The 20833-nt window shown below is 37.1% G+C and overlaps 1 protein-coding gene across 13 annotated transcripts in view; it reads right to left on the reverse strand.

The window, feature by feature from the left end:
• The window catches only part of MARK3 (microtubule affinity regulating kinase 3), a 62344-nt gene that overhangs the window by 15948 nt on the left and 25563 nt on the right, over nucleotides 1–20833 (reverse strand). For 12 of the 13 annotated variants that reach the window (XM_026079648.1, XM_026079642.1, XM_026079654.1 and 9 more), the window contains 9 exons: nucleotides 18917–18987; nucleotides 13290–13346; nucleotides 12152–12388; nucleotides 11911–12030; nucleotides 10322–10421; nucleotides 9952–10064; nucleotides 9051–9204; nucleotides 7159–7376; nucleotides 1823–1926 (listed from right to left, as the gene is read on the reverse strand). In XM_026079648.1, the coding sequence (XP_025935433.1) occupies nucleotides 1823–1926; nucleotides 7159–7376; nucleotides 9051–9204; nucleotides 9952–10064; nucleotides 10322–10421; nucleotides 11911–12030; nucleotides 12152–12388; nucleotides 13290–13346; nucleotides 18917–18987 (1174 nt within the window). The remainder of the gene's footprint in view (nucleotides 1–1822; nucleotides 1927–7158; nucleotides 7377–9050; nucleotides 9205–9951; nucleotides 10065–10321; nucleotides 10422–11910; nucleotides 12031–12151; nucleotides 12389–13289; nucleotides 13347–18916; nucleotides 18988–20833) is intronic. The other variant, XM_026079643.1, reaches the window with a different exon arrangement.

The raw sequence follows: 20833 nt of genomic DNA on the forward strand, positions 1-20833 counted from the left end.
CTGAGAGAGTCAAGGCTGGGAGAAAAAACCTCTGAAGACATCCCCTTAGCAGCATGAAGTTACTCCTGAATTAAGAGGATAACCGAAACTCAAGTATTCCTAGTAAGTAATATTTAATAACTTATACAAAACTTAATAGAAATTGTGGACAACATATTGCAAAGATGTTAGTTTAAAGATGAAACAGAAATTATTAACAAAACAAGTAATCAGGTAGTTAAACATGATCAAAACTACTTCAGACAAAAAGATTCAAAGTGAGTTTGGACAGAAAAAAGCCATTAACATATCAAATCAAAGAAACAATAGTAAACTTTAATCAAAACAAACTTGGTAACATTAATAAGGACTAATCAATGAAGGCTGAGCTGGACACACTAAGAGACAGTACCAAAGAGCTGTGCTGCACTTCACAAGACAGTTGACTGCAGGCCCAGCTGGCCAGCTAGACTTTTGGCACTCTTCAAACTTACACTTGACTGTTTCCTTAATCACTTTCAGGTTGTAGAAAGCTAGGAGGAAGAGACAGGGTCAAAAATCATGCCCTTTACCCTAGGCTCCAAGGGTCATACAAGGGACATAGAGATTTTCCATTCAATGTTACAACTTCATTTCTCTTCCTTATATGCATTTTTATTTCTTTTGGGGGGGGGGGGATTTTTGTGCAAAAAAATGGCAAATCCTCTCATCAACATGAATATGAGCTACAAGAAGAAAATATCTTCTTCCCATCTTTTACTGTAAATCCTAAATTTGGGAAGGGGTGTAAAAAAATTGGGAAGAATAGAGGAGAAATTATACATTACTCCAACTTTAAGCATTTTTATTGTAAGTACTAGGTATCTGGGCTCTTTCCTGGCAATAATCAACAACTTTTTTGTTACCGGTTTTTGACTGGCAACCAAAGAAAATCTACAAATAATTTTTGAGACTAGTAAAATTCTGTGAAGAACAGTAAAGGGAGCCTTGGCTGGAACTTCTAACTATTCAGCCAGCCAGGACATTTGATGGTATTCTTAAGTGTTACTCTACAGCTAGTGTCTATGTTTACCAATATATTTATTTTCTACAGCTCTCTTCCAGCCTTAGTACACAGGAAAGGATGGCATTAGTGCCATGGCTACAGTGCCAAGGTATGAATTAGATGACTCCATTCCCACTGCATGTTCCAGTCAGTCTTCCAGTAAAGTAAGAGGAAACCCAGTTTCTTTTACTCCATTTTCCCCTCAGAATATGGAGATATCAGTACTTCCCCTCCCAAGACAAGTTCTGTAAATACTGGAAAGCAGTTAGACTACAAGGATATCAGCACTGAACATTATCAGTCCAAGGTAATGGCCTATCACTGTTTCATTAGTTTTCTCTGAAAACAAAATAACCCCTCCTCCCCAAAACCCTGACTTTCTCAAATTTTGTAGAAAAAGGGTATTTCAAATAATCACAACTGAAGTACAATTTAGACTAAAATATAAAGACAGACTGGCCAAAGAGAGATGGACTTTGTAGTTTGACATGAGAAAAGCCTCTTCTGCAAGCATGTGTTGTTTGGCCAGAGAAGTTAGCCACTGATTAAGGTATAAGCTGTACAAATAGAAAATAGGTTTAACCAAGTATTAGGATCTTCCTTTTAGATTCTAAGTATAAAGATTATGCGAATCAAGCATATAAAACAAACATACTTACAGGTGTTCAAGAACTGAAGATTTGTACTCACCTTTCATTAGGGATTACATTAGAATATTACCTTTTTAAAATTAGATATTACAACTTTTTGGAAACGTGAAGACAAGCGACCTAAAACATAGGAAGACATTTCATATACCTGTTCTCCTTGCCATTTTGTATCACTGAATGCCTGTCAGCAGTGGTTCTTTCGCTACAAACATATGTGTTGCGCCGTGTCATTGCTCCAGGGGCAGTATTATTCTACAATTAAGAAACATAAGCATGTTAATTCCCACAAAAAAGTCTACATATAGGTGAAGACTTTGTTTTACTTCATGCTAGCTCTACATAGTTATAACTTAAAGTAATTAAATAGGTTATATAGTTAATATACAGACACCTTCCAGTATTTTAAAGAATAATGCAACCAGCAAAAGTACTTCAAACAAGTTGTTCTTTGTATATTTCATGTCGATGGCTCAAAAAATTAAGCTAGCTTAAACTTTTTAATTATTGATGTTCTGAATTATGAATTCTCAGCATCTGTATAATTCATCTAGGTCTGGACAGCCTATTTCTTTATAGCCTGTTTTTGAAATACTTTACCACTTGTAGATTATGGAATTTTCCTTTAAGTTAAAATCATACCCTTAAACAAGACAGGAAAAGCAAAGACTTAAGAAACAAATGTGGTAAAACTCAGTAGGGAGGTAAACAGACTTTTAATATTAAAACACTATAAAAGACTAGACACGTTTTAAAAAATGAGGAAGAATAAGTCAAATTAAAAAGACAAACTGCACAAAATTTTAATAAGACAATTTTTTAAATATACATATAAATACAAGCATAATACACTGAGGGCAAGAGAACCAGGGGAACTACAGACCTTACTTTAACTTTAGAGGGGAAAAAAGAAATAGAATTACTTTGCCTCTGTCTTTACAGAGAAAGAGGGTGGAGATATGCCCAAGTTGGCGGTCAATTTTCCAGGAACGACTGAGAAGCTGGGTAATTCACAGATAACAGAATTATAAAATGTTAGATGCAATTACTGTAGGAAAAGCATGGTGGTCCAGATAAACATGCACCCCCAGGTTGTAGAGGAAGTAAAAGCCGGCAAGCCTTATATTTTTTCCCCACCCCAAGAAAATAACACAATAAACTGTATATAACTGGAAAGTGGACTGATCATTTAGATTTTCTTTAAAGAAAAGGATCATGGGGCAAAGCAGGAAGCAAAGAAGGCTGTTTACTTCAAACATCACTGCTGGGGAGAATCTTGGAGGCTAGCTTAAGGGAAAGGTTGGCCAGCACCTGGATAAGCACGTGTTGAGTAAGGATGGCCACTAAGAGTTCAGGCAGGGGACTTCATGCTCAACTAACCTTTTGGAGTTCTTTGAAGAATTACTGCTATGATAGACAAGGGAAATTCAGTGGATTTTTAAAAAAAGCATTAAGAAAAGGTTTCACATAAACTGGTCACAGCACAGCATCATGGGAAGGAGGATTAAAAAAGATACCAAGGAAAAACTAGTTCAAGCACAAAAAGAGAGTAGCCAAACCTTTTCCGTTTCTGAACCTGAAATAAAACTGTTAAGTGGAGCATCCTCAATAACCAGCAAAAACCCCTCTGGTGCTTTTTACACATATAGCTCTTGCTGCCCTAAGGCAAAATACTGGCTATAAACTAATATCAGGGAGTCTCAAGTAGCACAATCCCTGAGCTGCAGATTTTACACAGAAGCCATGTTGTCTGTTTAAAGACCTGTTATGTATCTTTACATGGACATACAAATAAAAATGAAAGTAAACTGCACAATCTCCTTGCATTAAAAAAATTACAAAAAGTATTTTAGATCAGCAGAGCTATTCAATCAAATGATAAAACATAAGTAGTTGTCCCAACGGTTCCCAAGTATTCTTCACTGGCAATTCCTAAGGGAATTGGGATGTGCCAAACGTCAGAAGTCCTCCTTAACTACTGGTCCTTCCCTTGTACTTTACTCCTTATGCTTCCCTCCTCTTCCAATCTTTATTTTAAAATATTGACTCTTACTTTCCTCTGACACCTGTGACTGTGCAATCTCCCTCCCCTTCTTTATTAACTTGCTAGCAATGAAGGCTGTGCACCTGAACACGGACTTCTGTTTATATTCGCAACATGGCCCACACCGTGCAAAGCCCTTTGTGGGACCCTCACAAAGCAACAGTGCATTAACTATTGCATAGTACTATTTGCATATCTTTTTGTTCTGTGTTCCCAAATAGTGAAGAGGAAGACTATTACCCAGTTAAGCACTTTGACTATAAGACAACTTTTTGCGGGAAATATGGACAATAATGGATGGCTTCCTTCTCTTCACCTGCCCTGTTAGAACATGGAATATTTTTTCCTTGAGAAGACATTCTACATTACGTAGCACTGAAATGTGCTGTAATGTTGCACATCTGGAAAGGTAAGATGGAAAATTTTCCCCATTCTGGATCAAACTTTACAGACAACGCATTTCTAGGTTCATGAGTGGACATTTTTACTTTTGCTATTCACATCTGAAATCAAAGGACTCTAAGCATGCACCTTCCTAGCTCTTTCTTTTCTCGAGAATCCAAAGACAGAAGGATCAGCATACATTGTTTTGTTTGGCTCAGATTCCAGAGGTTGCAAGAGGAGATCTAAGCATTTCAAGCTTTCACACTGCAGCTTTAGCAGTAATTCACTCTCTAGATCCCAAGGTATCAGGGCCTTTACACTTTCAGTGTACCCTTTTATGACTAATCTAGGAGGCTTTCCAGCTAAAATGTTTTTGTTCACCCAATCCACAGACTATTAGTTTTTAGACATGACTAAACTGCAGAGGTGCACAGCACAGGAAGCCTAAAACTGGTGTCAACAGCATCACACAGGACAGTAATTCCCTGAGGGGATGACAAGACAGAAGCGAGCTGCGTGTGTTTATCCTTGTGGCATCAGCTGGCTTCTTTCTTTTCATGAAGTGTTGACCCTGCATGTGCACAGGTTGAGACTTTCGAGCATATGCATAACGTCCGATTGCAGCATAAAGGATGCATTTGGCATATAGAGCCCTCCGTTCTGAGAGCAAGTCTTGGGCCCACTGTTTAGCCAGGCTGCTTTTGCACTAGAAGACACCATCAAAGCAAAGACTGACAAACAGCTTTCAAGGAATAAGCTTCTGTTTTATAATAATGAACTAATACATTTAGTTAAGAGTGGTAGTATGTCTTTTGGTCCTAAATGATCTTCCAAGCATATTATCTATTCCCTCCATCCAGTTTTCTGAAAGCTGTAACTAAAGGCCCTGGGGTAGCCTTATTACAAACATTAAGAAAAATCCCAAGCCATGAGTAATAAACAAGGAGTTATTAGTTACTGCTAATGACACATCCTCTGTAGCAGGCTTTCATTATTAATTTGGTATTTGCCTAATGAACCTGAACCTTTTTGATGTACATTTATTCAGCTTACAGAACTATTTAGCTTGCAAGATTTTAAAAGCTCTATCAACTTTAGAAGTGCAACTTGCAGGCCCTAACTTCAACACCAGACTGAGCTAACTGCCCTACAAGCACAACTCTTATCCTTAAGTGCATATTAGTAACTTTATTACACAAGAGTAGTACACAATTGGCTAAATCTCCTAACAATTCAAAAGCAAACACGAGTCTCCAACAAAGACCTGAATTACTACTTTTGCTGTATCTGTCAAAGTAGTAATTATTTTAAAGCATAGTATTTTTCTGTCTCTTCAGTGATTTTCTCATGGTATTGTTGATTTTAGGACTTAAGTGCTCAATGAGAACACAAAAATCTCTCCACCTCAAGCACTTTTGAACTTCAGGACAATGTAGTAACTCCAGCATCCTTTTTTCTTCTAGATGCATGCCAATACTATAAGAAACAAGACTCTCTAATCAAGTCCAGGAATTCTGTCAGAAGTCCGTGCTCCCCTCCACCCCCAGTAGCCAGCAAGCTAAAGACTAATTTGTAGCAGGAAAAAAAGTCTGTGCAATCTGACGTGAAGAGTTATAATTACAAAGACTATTTTAAACATTCATTAATCAAGCGACATCACAAGCCTGTTTCTGATTACATTTTGACCATCTTGTACCACTGCTTGTAAAAGACCAGAATTGCACCTGAATCAGAAGAGATAAGGGACTGACACAGCATAGCCCATCAAAATATGGAAGATACTAAATGCAAAATACATTGTAACTATGATGCAAAGTTCTTGAAAAAGGCATTAGATAATTGAGTGAAATACAGTATAGGATAAAACTGATTTGACTATCCCACCATTTTGGGACATGATAGCTAGGAACTGCCATGTAAGAAAAAACAAAATACGAACAGTTCAGGACTGATCAAAAAACAAGAAAGGAAAGGGGAAGGGAACAGGCAATCAGAAAAGGATCCTCTTAAAAAAAAAAAAAAAAAAACCATGAGCTGCTGCTCACTCACATCTAGGAACAACAGCTCATGAAAGACCTGTCTTTTCAAGGAACCCCTTTGACTGAAATCCTCCAGCTAAGTCCCCTACCCCCCTAAAACCTCTACTGCAAGTTGCATAGAGGACTGGGAAATTATTTCTTCTCAAAAGAAGGAAATCTTTCAGTCCAAAATCTCAGTGTTTTAGAAGTTAAAAGTTACAAAATTCAAGAATTATAATGAAAACAGATATCCAATTTTGCCTCAGAGGGAGAGACTGCAGAGCATACACGTTAGGGCCAGACTTAAAGAATTTTTTCTTTTAGTACATTGCCTACCGCTTAACCCTGTAAATTTACTGGTTATGGATCTCAGTTTTTTTTGTTTTGTTTTGTTTTTTTTTTTTTTGGGGGGGGGGGGAAGGCAGGGGGGAGCCCACAACAACAAAAGCCAAGCATTGTGCTTTTAAGCACAGGTTGAAATACACCTTTGAACAGTTTTTAGAGCTACATCTGTTTGATAATCACAATGTACATAATGATGATTTGGAATAGCCTGTTTGACTTTTACAACTGTGTTAAACAACATTTAGAAGAAAGATGAAGTTTCTCCTTAAACATATGCAACTATAAGATAGGATAATACAAATAGGGATTTCATTCTTTTGTACAAAAGGCCTCAGAAGAGCAGTTGAGGTATCAAAGATAACATATAATACATATTAAGTTTCAAGAGATGACCTGTGAGTTGAGTTTCATTCTTTGATTTTTAATGCATTTTTATACCCAAATGATGTCTGTTCACTAACAGCTACTACTGCTGTTATAATACCTACTAATACCTATTAACTACATCATGAATTCTAACAGACAAGTTGAGTGGTTGACAAAAAACAGGAGAAAAAAAATGGTAACAGTATGAGATACCTACTCTTGATGAATGAAAGGAAAAGTAAAACCAAAATTACTGATAATCCACAGGTTTAGCATCCCCCTCTCCCTGCAAATGTTTCATGGTTTTAATAAAAAAGCATTTCTACTTACACTAGGAACAGCTGAACTTTTCTTACGTTCAGGAATATCAGCCTTATTTGGATTGCTGGCATTTCCAAGCATTGGGCTAGCTGGTGCAATTCCTCTTCCTGCAACAGCGCTACTGCTAGATTTTCTTGACTGAATTCCTTCTTCCTTGAGGTCGCCATCTGTAGTACTAGTCTGGCTTCTTTTGGGATATGCCACTACTGAGGGGATAGATGGTCCAGCTTAAAAAACAAACAAATAAATAGAAAAAAAAATTTCTTCCCAAAAGTCCTGTTGCTACATTTGCCTATAATGGAAATGTATTCACACATATGAGAGTCAAAATAATGAACATGAGAGATCAGAGCTGCAAAAGGCGATTCTTTATATCTAGCAAAATATGCATATTTTGGAGGTCAGCGAAAATCTTGTAAAAAGCAAGAACTTTCCAAATGTTTGCCCCTCTTTAAAGGGAGGGAGGAAAAAAAAAACAGAGCAAGCAATTTGAATTTCAAGTCAACTCTCTTAAGGCTTCTGTTTATATCACAATCCAAAGAGATATATCTCTCTTCTGTTTACCTTGCTAAGGATAGGAGGACCATGCCAATGAAGACAATTATTTGAATTTGTTACATGATCTTATTTGATTTCAATGAAAGTATTATAAGTTTAATAGAATCTTTTGCTGTTTGAATACTTGCACTGGTTTGGCTTGGCATGAAAAACCTGAAGAGTCATCTTAAAAAACAGCTAACAAGGAACTGACTTTCAGATCAGGGAATCCTTCATAAGCATAAAGTTGGCACAAACTGTTCAAGCCAATTTCTGATTAAAAAAAGGGGCTCTCGAGACACATCTGGAGATGCAACCCTGGACTGCTAGCAGCACTAATGGCCTGCAGATCATGTTCTCACCTAGAACAGCCCAGAAATGGCTTCAGTTTGTGCCACAAACCTCCCCAAGTATGCCAGGAACAAGTGGGAGGAAGAGAAAACTGTTCTGGCATACCTGAGGGTCAGGCAGCAGTTTTGATAGCCCATGATACTTTCATTTGCATTAATAGGTTCCCAGATACTACAAAAAACTTGTGTGGATGTTATGACTTTGTTTCTGTGTGTTGCAGTTAAACTTCTTCAGAAGAGGAAAGTTACTATTTTCAACAATATCAGTTACTAATTTCAACTAAAAAAAATAATCAAAATAGTTATATATATGAGAAAGCATCACAAAGCACAATAATCATCATCCTAGGAGACTTCCAGAGGAAAGCAACCTCTGGACACAGTATGGTTATTTACAAGTAGACCTAATGGAGACTCCTTTTGTGAGGTAGGGTCTAGGGAGGAAGATTTTTAAGGTATTTAGAAAGCTCTAAGCAACTGTCTCGCATACTCATTAAGCAAAAAGAGTTCTAAGCTTGTCTGAGTCACTAGTCTTTAGAAATTTAATTTTTGCAGGACAATCAAATGACAATACTCTCAGGAAACAAGAAATATTGGCAAACTGACATTTCTTCAAGTTTTAGACACAAGCTGACCTACTAGTGTCAAAATAAAACAAAAGCTGAACAGACATACCAGGAGTATGGGGGAGGAGTGCTGTGCTTTTCATGAAAAAGGGGGTTGCAAGATTCTGTTCAATTTGCGTAACAAGATTTTCCTAGCACTGTCAGAAATGCAAGGAAAGACATGAGGCAGACCAAGTGAACTAAGCTGGTGTATTCAGCATTCCTCTAAAAGGTATTTTTAAAGGTTTCTTAGGAAAGCTGATTTTAAAACAAGTCAGTTATTCAGTAAATTATTTAATCGACATGCATGAACTACACTGTCCTCCTCCTCCTTACCTTGAGAGGCAGAGAAACAGAACACAGCTGGCAGTTACTACATGCTGCAACACGGAAAATGAGAATTGCTCACCGTGATCACTGTACCGCCGTTGTTTCTGGCTAGAAGATATGCTTCTCTGAACTTTGTGATGAGGAGATTGTCCAGTGCTATTATTAAGATCACTACTTGGCCTAACTTTGGCAAGTGAAAGATTGCTGCTGGAGCTTGAATCACTTGCATCCAACTACAATACAAATGAGAATATTAAAACACGGAGTTCAGACAAAACAGACTAAACATCCATCACATTAAGGGAGCAGTAACTGGGAGGCAGAGGGAAAAATTGCTCTGGTATGTAGGAAGTTTTGCGACAACAAGGCTTAGAGGCCCAGGCATCAGTGCCTCACAACATCAGGCATGACTTTTCTTAGATTCTCATGCAATTGTCTTAGGGGAAGTTGAAAGGGACCTGCAGTTCCTCAAAGGAGGATCAGAAAAAAAAAAATCCATCTCTTCCCTTTCAATTCTCCCTTTAAGCTCTCTAAGATTTTAATGAGAAGATACATTCCAAGAAGCCACCAGTAACAGAGAAAAAGTGAACATTTTTAGGTTGATCAGTCCTATACTTAAGTTCTTTTAAAATATTTACTGCTGACATATTCACCCTCAAGCTCCTAGACTATATAGGATAGTAAATGGCGCACAAAATCCTTATAATGAAAAACAGCTGGCCAAACAGGGCAATTCTTGGGAGCCTAAAGAAAATTGTTTACTGATGATAACTGAGACCAGGGTGAGAACAGACACAGCATCCTTTGGACAAGTGGACAGTTCAGTTGGCACTGCTGATAAAAATCACCTGATTTTATGTTTACCGGACACGTGTGCAGGAATTGAATTCCTATGGTTATTGCATTAATTTCTGCTTCTAATTTTGCTGAAGGACACCTTGATTGTTTTGTTTCTTTGCATTTGTAAGAGTGATACTTACCTCTGATGATTTCCTTCCTAGCAGTAAGTATGTAGCTGTGATTTCATCATACTTCATTTTACTAAGGGATTCTTGAATTTCCTCTTGAGAATATCCCATTCCTACCATAATATCTACAAATGAACAAACACTCTGTAAGTAATTGAAATACTCTGATGTTTATGGTGGTTAAGTGTTAAATTCAAAAGCAAGAAGTGAACATGTAAAGAATGAAGCAAAAGATTAAGTGTGAGAACATAAGCCTAATGCAACACCAACATTAAAAGACTAGTTACACTTTCCGAACAATAAACATTCACAGCAAGCATGGACTGGGGAAAAACACATACATAATACAAACAGCATCATGTTCTGAAAAATATTGGTTTACCTATTCTTTTCTGGTCCGAGATGTCTAGTTCTGGTTCAACAAAAGGTTTAAGTTCATCCTCCTCATGCCCTGCATTGATCCACCTGTCCTTCATAATTTGCTGCAAAGAAAGCTTTCTTGTTAGTAGAAAATACTTATTAGCAAAGAAGAGAAGCTACTGAAAGAACGACTTTCCCATCTATCAAACACTAATGCCTTTTTTCATTTTTCTTTTCTGGAACAGTCCCCAGCACCAACTTAATTTTGTTTTGCTCCAGTGAGGGAGACTATACATGCCAAGGCAGATTACTTCCTAATCAGCTATTTTCTAGCACACAGCTGAAAAGTGAAAGCCCTTAAAGACCAAGAGCAACATGACAACTCTGATATGTCTAATATAGAGATACTAGGTCCTGACTAGACCACAGAAGCCTTCCCTGTACAGTTCTACCTTCAGCTACAAGAACCATGAAAGGTTCTTGCTATCAAGGAAGTAAATACAATGCTTTAAACACTGCCAAAGCATATAAAAGACAACAGACAGACAGTGGATTAAACCGTATGAATAATAAAAAAAATTGAGTTTCCAACTCTTCTCTAATATTGACTGATGGCATACACTCCACAAGTCTTTCTGAAGTATTTAAGGACACAGTTTCACAAGGAGCTTTAGTTGATCTATGACTCTACTGTTCCTGAAAAGGGTGGCCCTGACTCATGTCACAAGTTGGCCGTAGCAAATCTTTTTGGCAAGGCAAATTTTCAGTCAGGTCAGGGTCCTAACTCCCCATTCAGCTGTGCAGTCATAAACTGATGCTAAAGTTGCCTGGGGGCATGCAGCTTGGGGAAGATGGCATCATCCCTTCCAGCAGGAACACAGTCTTGTACAACTTTAAGTTGACTGTGAAATGGTACTTATGAGAGGGTACTTGGTCATACTTCTTGATCCAGAATGAAATTTAGGTAATTTTTCTTTGATTATACTGAATATCTTGCTGCAGAAAAACAGAGTACACTTAGTAAGAGCTCAAACTGCTGCAAGTAATAACAGCATGCCACACATGGCCAGATTTCTAAATATCATACTCCATAACCACTGAATATTGTTAGCTGTCTGATAGAAGTGACCGTACATACTGTACATCATCACCAAATCTCTCCTTAGTGTAGCCCATACATTTTTAGTGCAAGTTGTTGGAGCACTAGAGCGTTAGTGGCAGGTAGGAATATATTATTTTTGATCTCCTCCATGACAGTACAAAATGCAAGCAAAAGGCAACCACACCATAACCTAGTAATCACTGTTTTTGGATCGCATTTCTTAAGTCCTGGTGGATGGTCCATTAATGCAGGAATCCACTCGTTAACTGTCAGGAAAAAGTTGTATGAAGTATGCAGTGTAGTAAAAAAACCTCACACTCATTTTGGAAGTAACTGTGGAGTCTGGTGTCCTGTCATCCCAACAAACAAACATTAAAAAAAGTCGGACCCTTTATTCAGTTCCCTCAGAACCCACTCCAAATAGACTATTCAGGAACAGCATGACAAGCAGTTCAAAAATGTTTGCAAAATATGTCTAGCTCACTGAGGTCACCTATTTGTTTTATTACCTCTAGAGTGCCTCTTTTTGTTGGGTTTAGCACCAGGAAACGTTTGAGGAGGTTTTCACAGTCTGTGGACATGTAGAAAGGAATCCTGTATTTTCCCCTTAGTACTCTCTCTCTAAGTTCCTAGGTTTAAAAAAAAAAAAAAGAAAAAGAAAAAAGACCGTAAGTTGTACACAGCAAATAGCTCAACTAAACCATTAGCTAAACATGCCCTCTGAGGACAAGGTGTTCTACACAAACTCACCTTTAAGTTCTGTCCATCAAAAGGAAGAGATCCACTCACAAGGGTATAAAGAATAACACCTAAACTCCAAACATCTACTTCAGGTCCATCATATTTCTTTCCTTGAAAGAGCTCTGGAGCAGCATATGGTGGGCTGCCACAAAAGGTGTCCAGTTTATTTCCAACTGTAAATTCATTGCTAAAACCAAAGTCTGCTATTTTAATGTTCATATCTGCATCTAGCAATAGATTTTCAGCCTGGAGGAGAGAAAGAATGCTTTGTAGAATCAACTTAAAACGCTTGCTTGAAAAAACTGTTGCCCGTTTTTATTCATTCTTAAAAGGCAGAAAGTTAAAACATCTATTAACATTTCCTTCCTTGCAAGCTCTTTAATTATATTTTAGTTTATCATTCATATATCCTCTATTTTAAAATCTCTGTACAATGGCTTAGATTACAGCAGCTGTTACGCTAACTGAAAACTGTGTTTTTAGCATCTGTTAGCGCAGGATGCATCCTGCACTACTGTGACTGACACTGTTAGATCTATTAAGATGAAGAAAGAATGCTCACAGTGTCCATACTTTTACATGGTATCCCTGTAGAAGTTTGGTAATGCACAGAACCTTTAAACTCTTTTCAGGTTGTTCTCTTTTTTTTTTTTTTTTTAAATTACAAAGCTAGGATATGTACCACACGCTATGTGGTAACATTATTAATACAAAAGGCACATTTGAAAGAAAGGATATACCAATTCACACCAAGCTTCAAAGTTGTCATGCTTCAGTTTCATCATCACAACAGATATTGCTTTAACTCTGTGCAAGACCAAAACTTGTCACACCACTACCAAACTGCATTTTTTTTTTAATTTTTTTTTTTTTTTAAGTCCTCTCAGTTAACACTGATCTGAGTCAGAGCTGAATCTGGCCAGAAGGTGAGAGGCTATCTTCCACCAGCCATTAAATTTCTGCATTGAGAGGCCTTATGAATGCTTTTCCTTTTATTTCTGTATTTTCAACACTCCTCAAAACTTGCTATAACACAAACAATAAGAAAACCCAACACACGCTACATAATACAGGCATAATAAAATTCACACCTGGAGGTACAAAAACTGACATACTCGCTTCTTCCTAAGCGTTTTTTTCTACTCACCTTGAGATCTCTATGAACAATATGCTTTTGATGGCAATACTGCACTGCAGATACTATCTGGATAAAAAACAAGTCCAATTATATAAGTGACATCTCAAAGAAACAGACTTTTAATCAGTAAGTTCCAAATTTATTATTAGAATTGACATATACTTATGCATTCAGAGCTATATAACCAACTGCTACAGTGGCCAGCATATCTGGGGTAAAGCTGCTAAATACATAGCTACTTAGGTGTTTGTTATTCAGTCTATCTGGTTTCTACTACACTTGAAAGAGGATTTTGTTTTTTCCTGTGTGACTAATTATAGGAAGCAGGGGAAGCAATGACTTTCAGAAAGGTTACTGAAGTATTTCCATTCCAGTACTGTATGCCGCTATAAAAGCCTTCCCTCTAGCCTGAAGTTTTCCAAACTCTATCCAAAGGTGATTTTTCATGCCACAGCATGGGAAGAAGAGTGTAAGAAATGCCTCAACTACTGGAGAAATTACTCGGAAACAGCTTGTTTTTCAAAACTTCAATTACACAGTGAGAAACAAGTATACATCTGGTAGAGGTCTACTTTTTACCGGCACACACTTGTATTTCGTATGCTGTACAAATGCAGTAAGCTTGAAGGAAAGTCTGTCTGCCTCTCAAGTGTAATAGAATAACTTCTTCCATCATAATTCCCAAACATCAGGAATCTTCCCTGCTTTCTATAGCAAACTATAGCAACTATTTACACAGGTCTCCTACTATATTGCTTTATAAATACAGAGTCATAAGCATAACCGCCAAACTTTACATGCATAAAGGATAAAGCCATGCTTTATTTGACAGACTTTGTGAATACTAACATTTCATTGTAATGCATACACAGTTGGAATTGAGGCAGTGGATATTATGACTTCTTAAAATAAGTGAAATTGCATATAAAAATACTTTAATAAGTAGGCTTAAATAAATGTATTTGCAATTTTTGTCCCACGATTTAACAAGATTTCAAATACAAAACAATGAGACATCGTTACTGTTACAAGTAAGTCATGATCAGACTGCCCATCCTGAATAAGGATCCTCCTCTACATGAGAAAAGCAATGGTTCTCTTTCTCAATATTTAGAATAGGTGCAAGTAAGGTTCTTGGTAGGTCAAAGAACTCACCTGCCCATCATTTTGCATTTGAAACTCAAGCAATCCACGTTGTTTTGATTATTGTGCCCTTGTATTATTGAATTACGCACATGTGCAAAATCATACCTTAGAAAGTAAATATTCTATGAAAAGTTGTTTCAATTCCCTACATTTTTAACCTGCCTTCACTTATTCCTTTCTGTACTGGCTCCCTCTTCTTCTTCACTCTTTCAGACTGAGTTCTGTTTTTTTTTACAGCTGCTGATGCTGTCACAGTCTCCTTCCATGCCATCAATTGTACCATCCTTTTGGGTTTCCTTCCACTCCTCCCTGCTTCCACTACTTTAGCACCAGTCACAAGTTCACTTTCCCAGGAGCTTCCAAGGCTGCCAGCATGCCAAACACCTCTGCATTCCTGAGTAAAGCATGAGACACAGCACTATTCTAGTTGTTTCTACACTGCTTCTGCTCTCAGATAGTCAGAATCTACTGGATTATCAATGAGTAGTTTTCTTTGGAGATGCTTTTAAACTAGTCTACATAGGGAACAAGATAGAGCAGAGACTGCAGAAGCAAAGTGTCAACTCTACATGGAAGGGAAACAATACAACATGCGTAAGTAAGATTTATAACTGAAGAATACAATCAAAACTGAGTAAGATATAGTACAATGCTTCATTGGGTTGAGTCCCTTGTTTTTCACCTTCCATCATTTTTTCCATTGACAGCCCCCTTACCCCCCAAACTACTTGGAAGCAACAAAATTGCTGACGCATGGCAGGTGGGGAGAATAAGGGGAGAAACAGAAGTGGCTCGTTTTTCTAGAAGCAGAAACAGGCGAGCATTGGAATAGATTTTAGGAGGGATTTCAAAATCTGTGTAATTTTAGGTTTTTAAGAACAAGTTAGAGATAGCCAAACCATTCTTCATAAAGATTATCTGATGAATAAAAGTGACGAGGATAAATGACGTCTCAGGGTTCCTTCCACACTGTTATGAGTATTTCATTTCTTAATTGGTATATACAACAGTATGATGTATTGTGCGTATTTTAATTTTCAAGATCTATCCTAACATCTGCTGGTACTAGAAACTCTATAAACTGCTTCCCCAGCTTCTTAGGGAAGAAGTGGAAAGACTAAAGGAGGCCAGTTCTAATTGGTTGTGGTAAAGGAAAGGAGAGAAGTAATACTTATTAATTTCCAATTTTATTTTTCGGAAGAATCCCTCTCGCCTTCTGAGATTTGCTTTCCTAATTTTGCATTAATTCTTACCCAGATGGGCAGATTTTCCTGTTGAATAGGGATTGTTAGATTGAACCAGAACTGCTCAGAAGGCCATAGCAGGGAAAGAGCTAAGTGATATTAAGAATGCAGAACATTCTGGATTTAAATTTCTCATACATGACTACACGAAAGGATCTTGAAATGGAAAACTGCAGAGAATAGCTGTATTTTTAGTGTTTGTATTCTTTCATGTGTTCCTTGTCAAGCATGACTGGAACTTGATCACTGTCTTTTCTAATTTTTTTCCCTGATAAAAATCCTAAGTGTGCATAACAAAATGGACTTTTTTTTTTTAAACAAGCTAGGAGGGAGACTTCTCAATTTCTGCTCTTTGCCCGCTAGAGAGAGAAAAGCTGAAATGCCTCCTCAGACAAAACACAAGTGTTTGATGCAGAAATCACATCTACCAAAGGAAGAAACAGGACTGAAAACAAGAGATAAAACAACCTATTGTAAGAACTAAGCTCAATATCATGGCACAACTGTTTCTCCAGTTTAAAGAGGGTCACCATCTGTCAAGCCAGTTAGTGAATTAAAAAAAAACCCCTATTATGTCATAAGTCTCTATCTAACACAAGAACAGCTGCACTGGATCAGATAAAAGGTCTACACAGAGCATTCTCCCTCCAACAATGGCCAAAAGCTACGTGAAGTTATTTTGGGACTACAGTAAGGGAAAATGAATAGTCTTATGACCTGTAAACCCAGTAAGGTCTACTTTCCTTTGACACTGTCCCACAGTCTCAGTCCCAGTGTCCAAAAAACTGCCAAATTCTGATCAAAGCTTTTGATATCTCTCCTGCGTGCATGCTCTCTTTAATAAAGCTTAAGCTCACATGCTAGTTTCTTTCACTGGGGCATTGGTATGGTTCTCTCTTTGTTCCCAGGCACTCACCCTCATGAGGCTTTCATGAACCTTGTATCAAGATCCTCTGAGAGATTGAGATCTTCTAAAATCAGTTGAAGTTGGTAACTATTAAGTCAGCCATTCAGGGACAATAGAGCATAGCTGCCTACTCCAGACTTTTGAAAGGAAAAAAAAGCCTTATAGAAAGAAACTTTTATACTTTCAGAAAAGAAATACATATTTCTGTATGCTTCAGTGGGTTCAAGTGATGTCATCTAGATATCTTTACAGACAGCCTTTAGTCTACTGAAATACATAAATCGGGCATGAAATCTGCAGTACATATAATCAGCTCTTAATGGGTGAAATATCCAGCTTAGCAGATAACTCTACCTTTTAAATTCTTTTCCTTCACATTAAAAAAAAAAAAGTTACATATGTTTTGTATTACCCACAATAGCCCATAAAACTAAGTGCTAAGTGTATTTGTAAAACATGATAGGCCTGTTTGCACAAGTTTTCATTTAAGAGAGTCAAATAGCTGGACAAAACACCCAAACCTGACAGTTGTTGAACAAGTGAGATTTCAGTGGAATTACTGCAAGAACTATTTCCACACAATTCCTGATAAAAGACAGTGAGTACAAAGAGTGGAGAACCATACCAGTACTAATTTTCAACAGTCACATATGAATAAGAACAGGAAATCCTCTAAATCATGTTATTCTGAAGTTCTTCAAGTGACATTACAAATGCAAGGTAACAGTATGGAATTTAGAAAAGACAATTGAGATGGAAACATCTGTTCCAAAACCCAGTAGAACTGATCATGTCTCATCTAACATACAGAACAGAAGCACAGACAAGAAATCCTTAATCACAAGGGAAAGTTCTCTACCTGCAGGGACATGAAATGGAAGTATAAGATTTTTATTAAATAGGAAGACAAATTTTCCTTACTATCAAGATGTATATTACTCAAGTAATCATCTATCACATCATCTGGGGATATGAAGTCTGCAGTTGCTTTTTTGGATTGTGTGGTGGTGTCGGTGTTTATTTATTTATTGCAAAAGACTAAGAGGATAAATTCAAGATTTACAGACAGGAGAGGTTTCCGTACAAATGCTTTTGTTGCCTTCTTGTATTGGGTTAAATACCTTTCCATTTTTCTCTTTTCCTGCACTGCTACTCTTGAGCTTATTGCCTACATTGTTTTAGTATGGCTCTTATGATATGAGACACAGGGAGCAAAACAGTTGTTATACAATTTCTTAGTTCCCAAATTGTTGCTTTTCGTCACACTATCCTAAAGTCAGATTAGGAGAGTATAAAAACTTTATATAGTATTTTGTGAAAAAGATTATGAATAAAACATCCAAAAAAACAAGTAATGTCAAATTAATTCTACTTCTGTATGACTATGGTTAAAAAGTGAAGTTATCAGAGCTTGCACTCCTACACCCTGCATCAGTGAAACCGAGTGTCATATCATTGCCACAGTTTACCAGTTTAAAACCCCCATATACAATTCAAGACATTATTCTTGCCCCATTCATTATTTTAGAGTGTCATTAAACAGAAGCATAATTTTGATATTTATTACTTTTCATAATATTAACTAGATGACCCAACTGACCAAAGAGATGGAAATATAAACATTTATGAAATTCTGCACAAGAGCAGAAAACAAAATGGAATACCTCAGACAAAACATTCAGATCTGCAGATGAAATGCTAGAAGCTACAAGAGCACAGAGGTTTGGATTTTAACTAGTTAATAGAAAACTATGTTCAGTACTGCTTTATTGTAGACCGGAAATGCTTTTTACAGATCAATGAAATTCCCAAACATCTTCGCAAAGCAAGTTAATCCATCAAAGAAAATTATAACTAACAAGCCTGGAAATTATTTTGCCATGACTTTTTAGAACAGCTGTTAAATTGCATTTTTTTCATGTAAAGGACTGGATGTATGTTACACAGGTCACCTTCATTTTGAAGCTGACCTAGTTTGTAGCTGTTTGTTACATTTGAACAACCTCCAAAAGGTTACAGACCAACTGGGCTAAGGATACATGAAATCACCACAGAGGAAATGAATCTTGGAATGCAATGCACATCCAAATGAAGCAGTTGCTGTGTTTTGGCACTCTTGAGCACACTGGCACACGGCACGAAGGAAACCAGCACCTAAGAATGAACTACTAACTAACTACTAACCCCTTCAAAGTACTGCTTAAACCCAAGATTCTTCCGAGTACTACAACAAATGCACATGTTGAACATTGCTAAAAATCAAACACAAAGGATAGCAGTTTTACTCATTTTTGTAATAAAAATGGAAAAAAGCTGATGTATAGGAGTGTTATACATACCTGTCTAAATTTAGCTCTAGCTTCCTTTTCCTTCATTCTTCCATGTGCAACCAGATAGTCAAACACCTCCCCTACAATTAAATAACAAGGTACTTTAATGCCAATTTCAGAGTCTAGAGTTTCCTTTCTAGTAGTTACCCACAACAATTTCACTAGAATGATTTTACTTAAACTGAAGGTTACAGTTACAATTGTAAAGACAAAACAAGATACAACTGCAGTGAATGACAATAGCAATTTACTATACCATAATCTCCTATATAAGGAAACATTAAGAATTAATGAAAGACTGAATACAGAGAAAAAAAATTGTTTCCAATTATTTATGGTAGAAACCGAGCACCAGACTTCTATTTTGTTAAATAAGATGACCTGTACCCCTTCACAGACTTTCTCAAAAGAGTATCTTTTGCACCACAAAAATGAGCCTCATATGAAAACATCTAATGATATCTGTAAATACTGTCATACCAGTATTATAATTTCTCTGTGTGTGTGTATATACAGAAGTGTTCTAATGAAGGCAGAAAGCTTAGCTTTATCCTAGGCTTAAAACAGGCACCCAGAATAAAGTCCACACTAACAAACACAGTAGGACACATGGAGGTAATCCATCAGACCTGTAAGATGCATGGAGAAGCACTCCGGAACAAGCCCAATGTTGCATGGCTGTGGACGTCTAAAGGAGACTATCAAAACGCTAATAAAGATCTGATTTTTTTAATCAATCCAATCGTTTTGTAGCACACTGATATAGACTACAACATTCAAGCTTTAGATTTAGCCAACTGGCTCATAAAACAGACTTGTTTGTGAGAGCATGGAGGTTTTCTTCACTAATAATCAGTAGCTAGATTAATAAGAGAATCCCTGCAAACACAGATTAATATGCAAATTTAAAAACTCTTCACCAATATGCAAAACTGATAAAGCATTGAGAAGTGGATCAAATACCTAAACATTCTCTACTGAGCAAAATACCTCCTGTTTTGCATATAGGCACCTCACCAGGGAAGAGCTCAATAACTTCACTTTTTTTTTTTTTTTTTGGGGGGGGGGGGAGACAGACAAGAAGCAACTTCACTAACTAAAAATTAAAAAAAAAAGTAAATAAAATCTTATAGCAGGAAAAAAAAAGCATCTGAGCCATCTGACAGTGTATCAGATTTTCTGCAGAATAACCTTACTTCACTCTGTAGCATATTATTTAAACACAACTCATCTCAGCTGTACTTCACAGCTGTTTCCTCAGAAAACTTGAAGAAACAAACTTCTTCATAATTCAGGGAAAAGGACACCAGAGAAAGTGTTATCCACTGTTTTACAAAACCTTTCAGTTGTAGGGATACAGTTTTTCTCATCTTCCAACCACAGAATTCATACAGACTGTATGTGACCAACAACCTGATAAAGAGGCAAGATGGGAAACTGATCCCTACCACTTCAGATTATTAGGCCGTCCTGCCTTGCACTACGCCGTACATGTATATAGTACTGCTGCTCGCAGCCTCTTAAACCAAGACATATTTCTCCATTATTTCAGTTAAGATCCTTGTTACTTTAGAGAACTGTAGGCCCTTCTATCTTGTGGAAGCCAATCACTAGATGGCAACAGGACTTCACTTTTAAGTGAAGCACCATCAAAAAGAACACAGAGATGCCTCCAGGAATACTAGCAAATGCTAGAGGAGTATTTTACCATCCTTTTTTGTGTTTAGGCACAGCTTTGCTGAGCACTCAGGGAGCTATTGGAGGACAATGTATGCAGGCAGAAAATCTGTACCTGATATATGATAATTAGATAAACTTCACATAATGTAACATCAGGGTCAAATTCAGTGCTGAAACTTTTTTCTCTGAAATCTCTGCATCTCCCTCCCAAACCTGAAGAAGAGCCTCAAATCTTTGAGACTCCCA

The sequence above is a fragment of the Apteryx rowi genome, unplaced genomic scaffold, assembly GCF_003343035.1.
Source record: "Apteryx rowi isolate R43461 unplaced genomic scaffold, aptRow1 scaffold_5, whole genome shotgun sequence".
NCBI classification, from domain to species: Eukaryota; Metazoa; Chordata; class Aves; order Apterygiformes; family Apterygidae; genus Apteryx; species Apteryx rowi.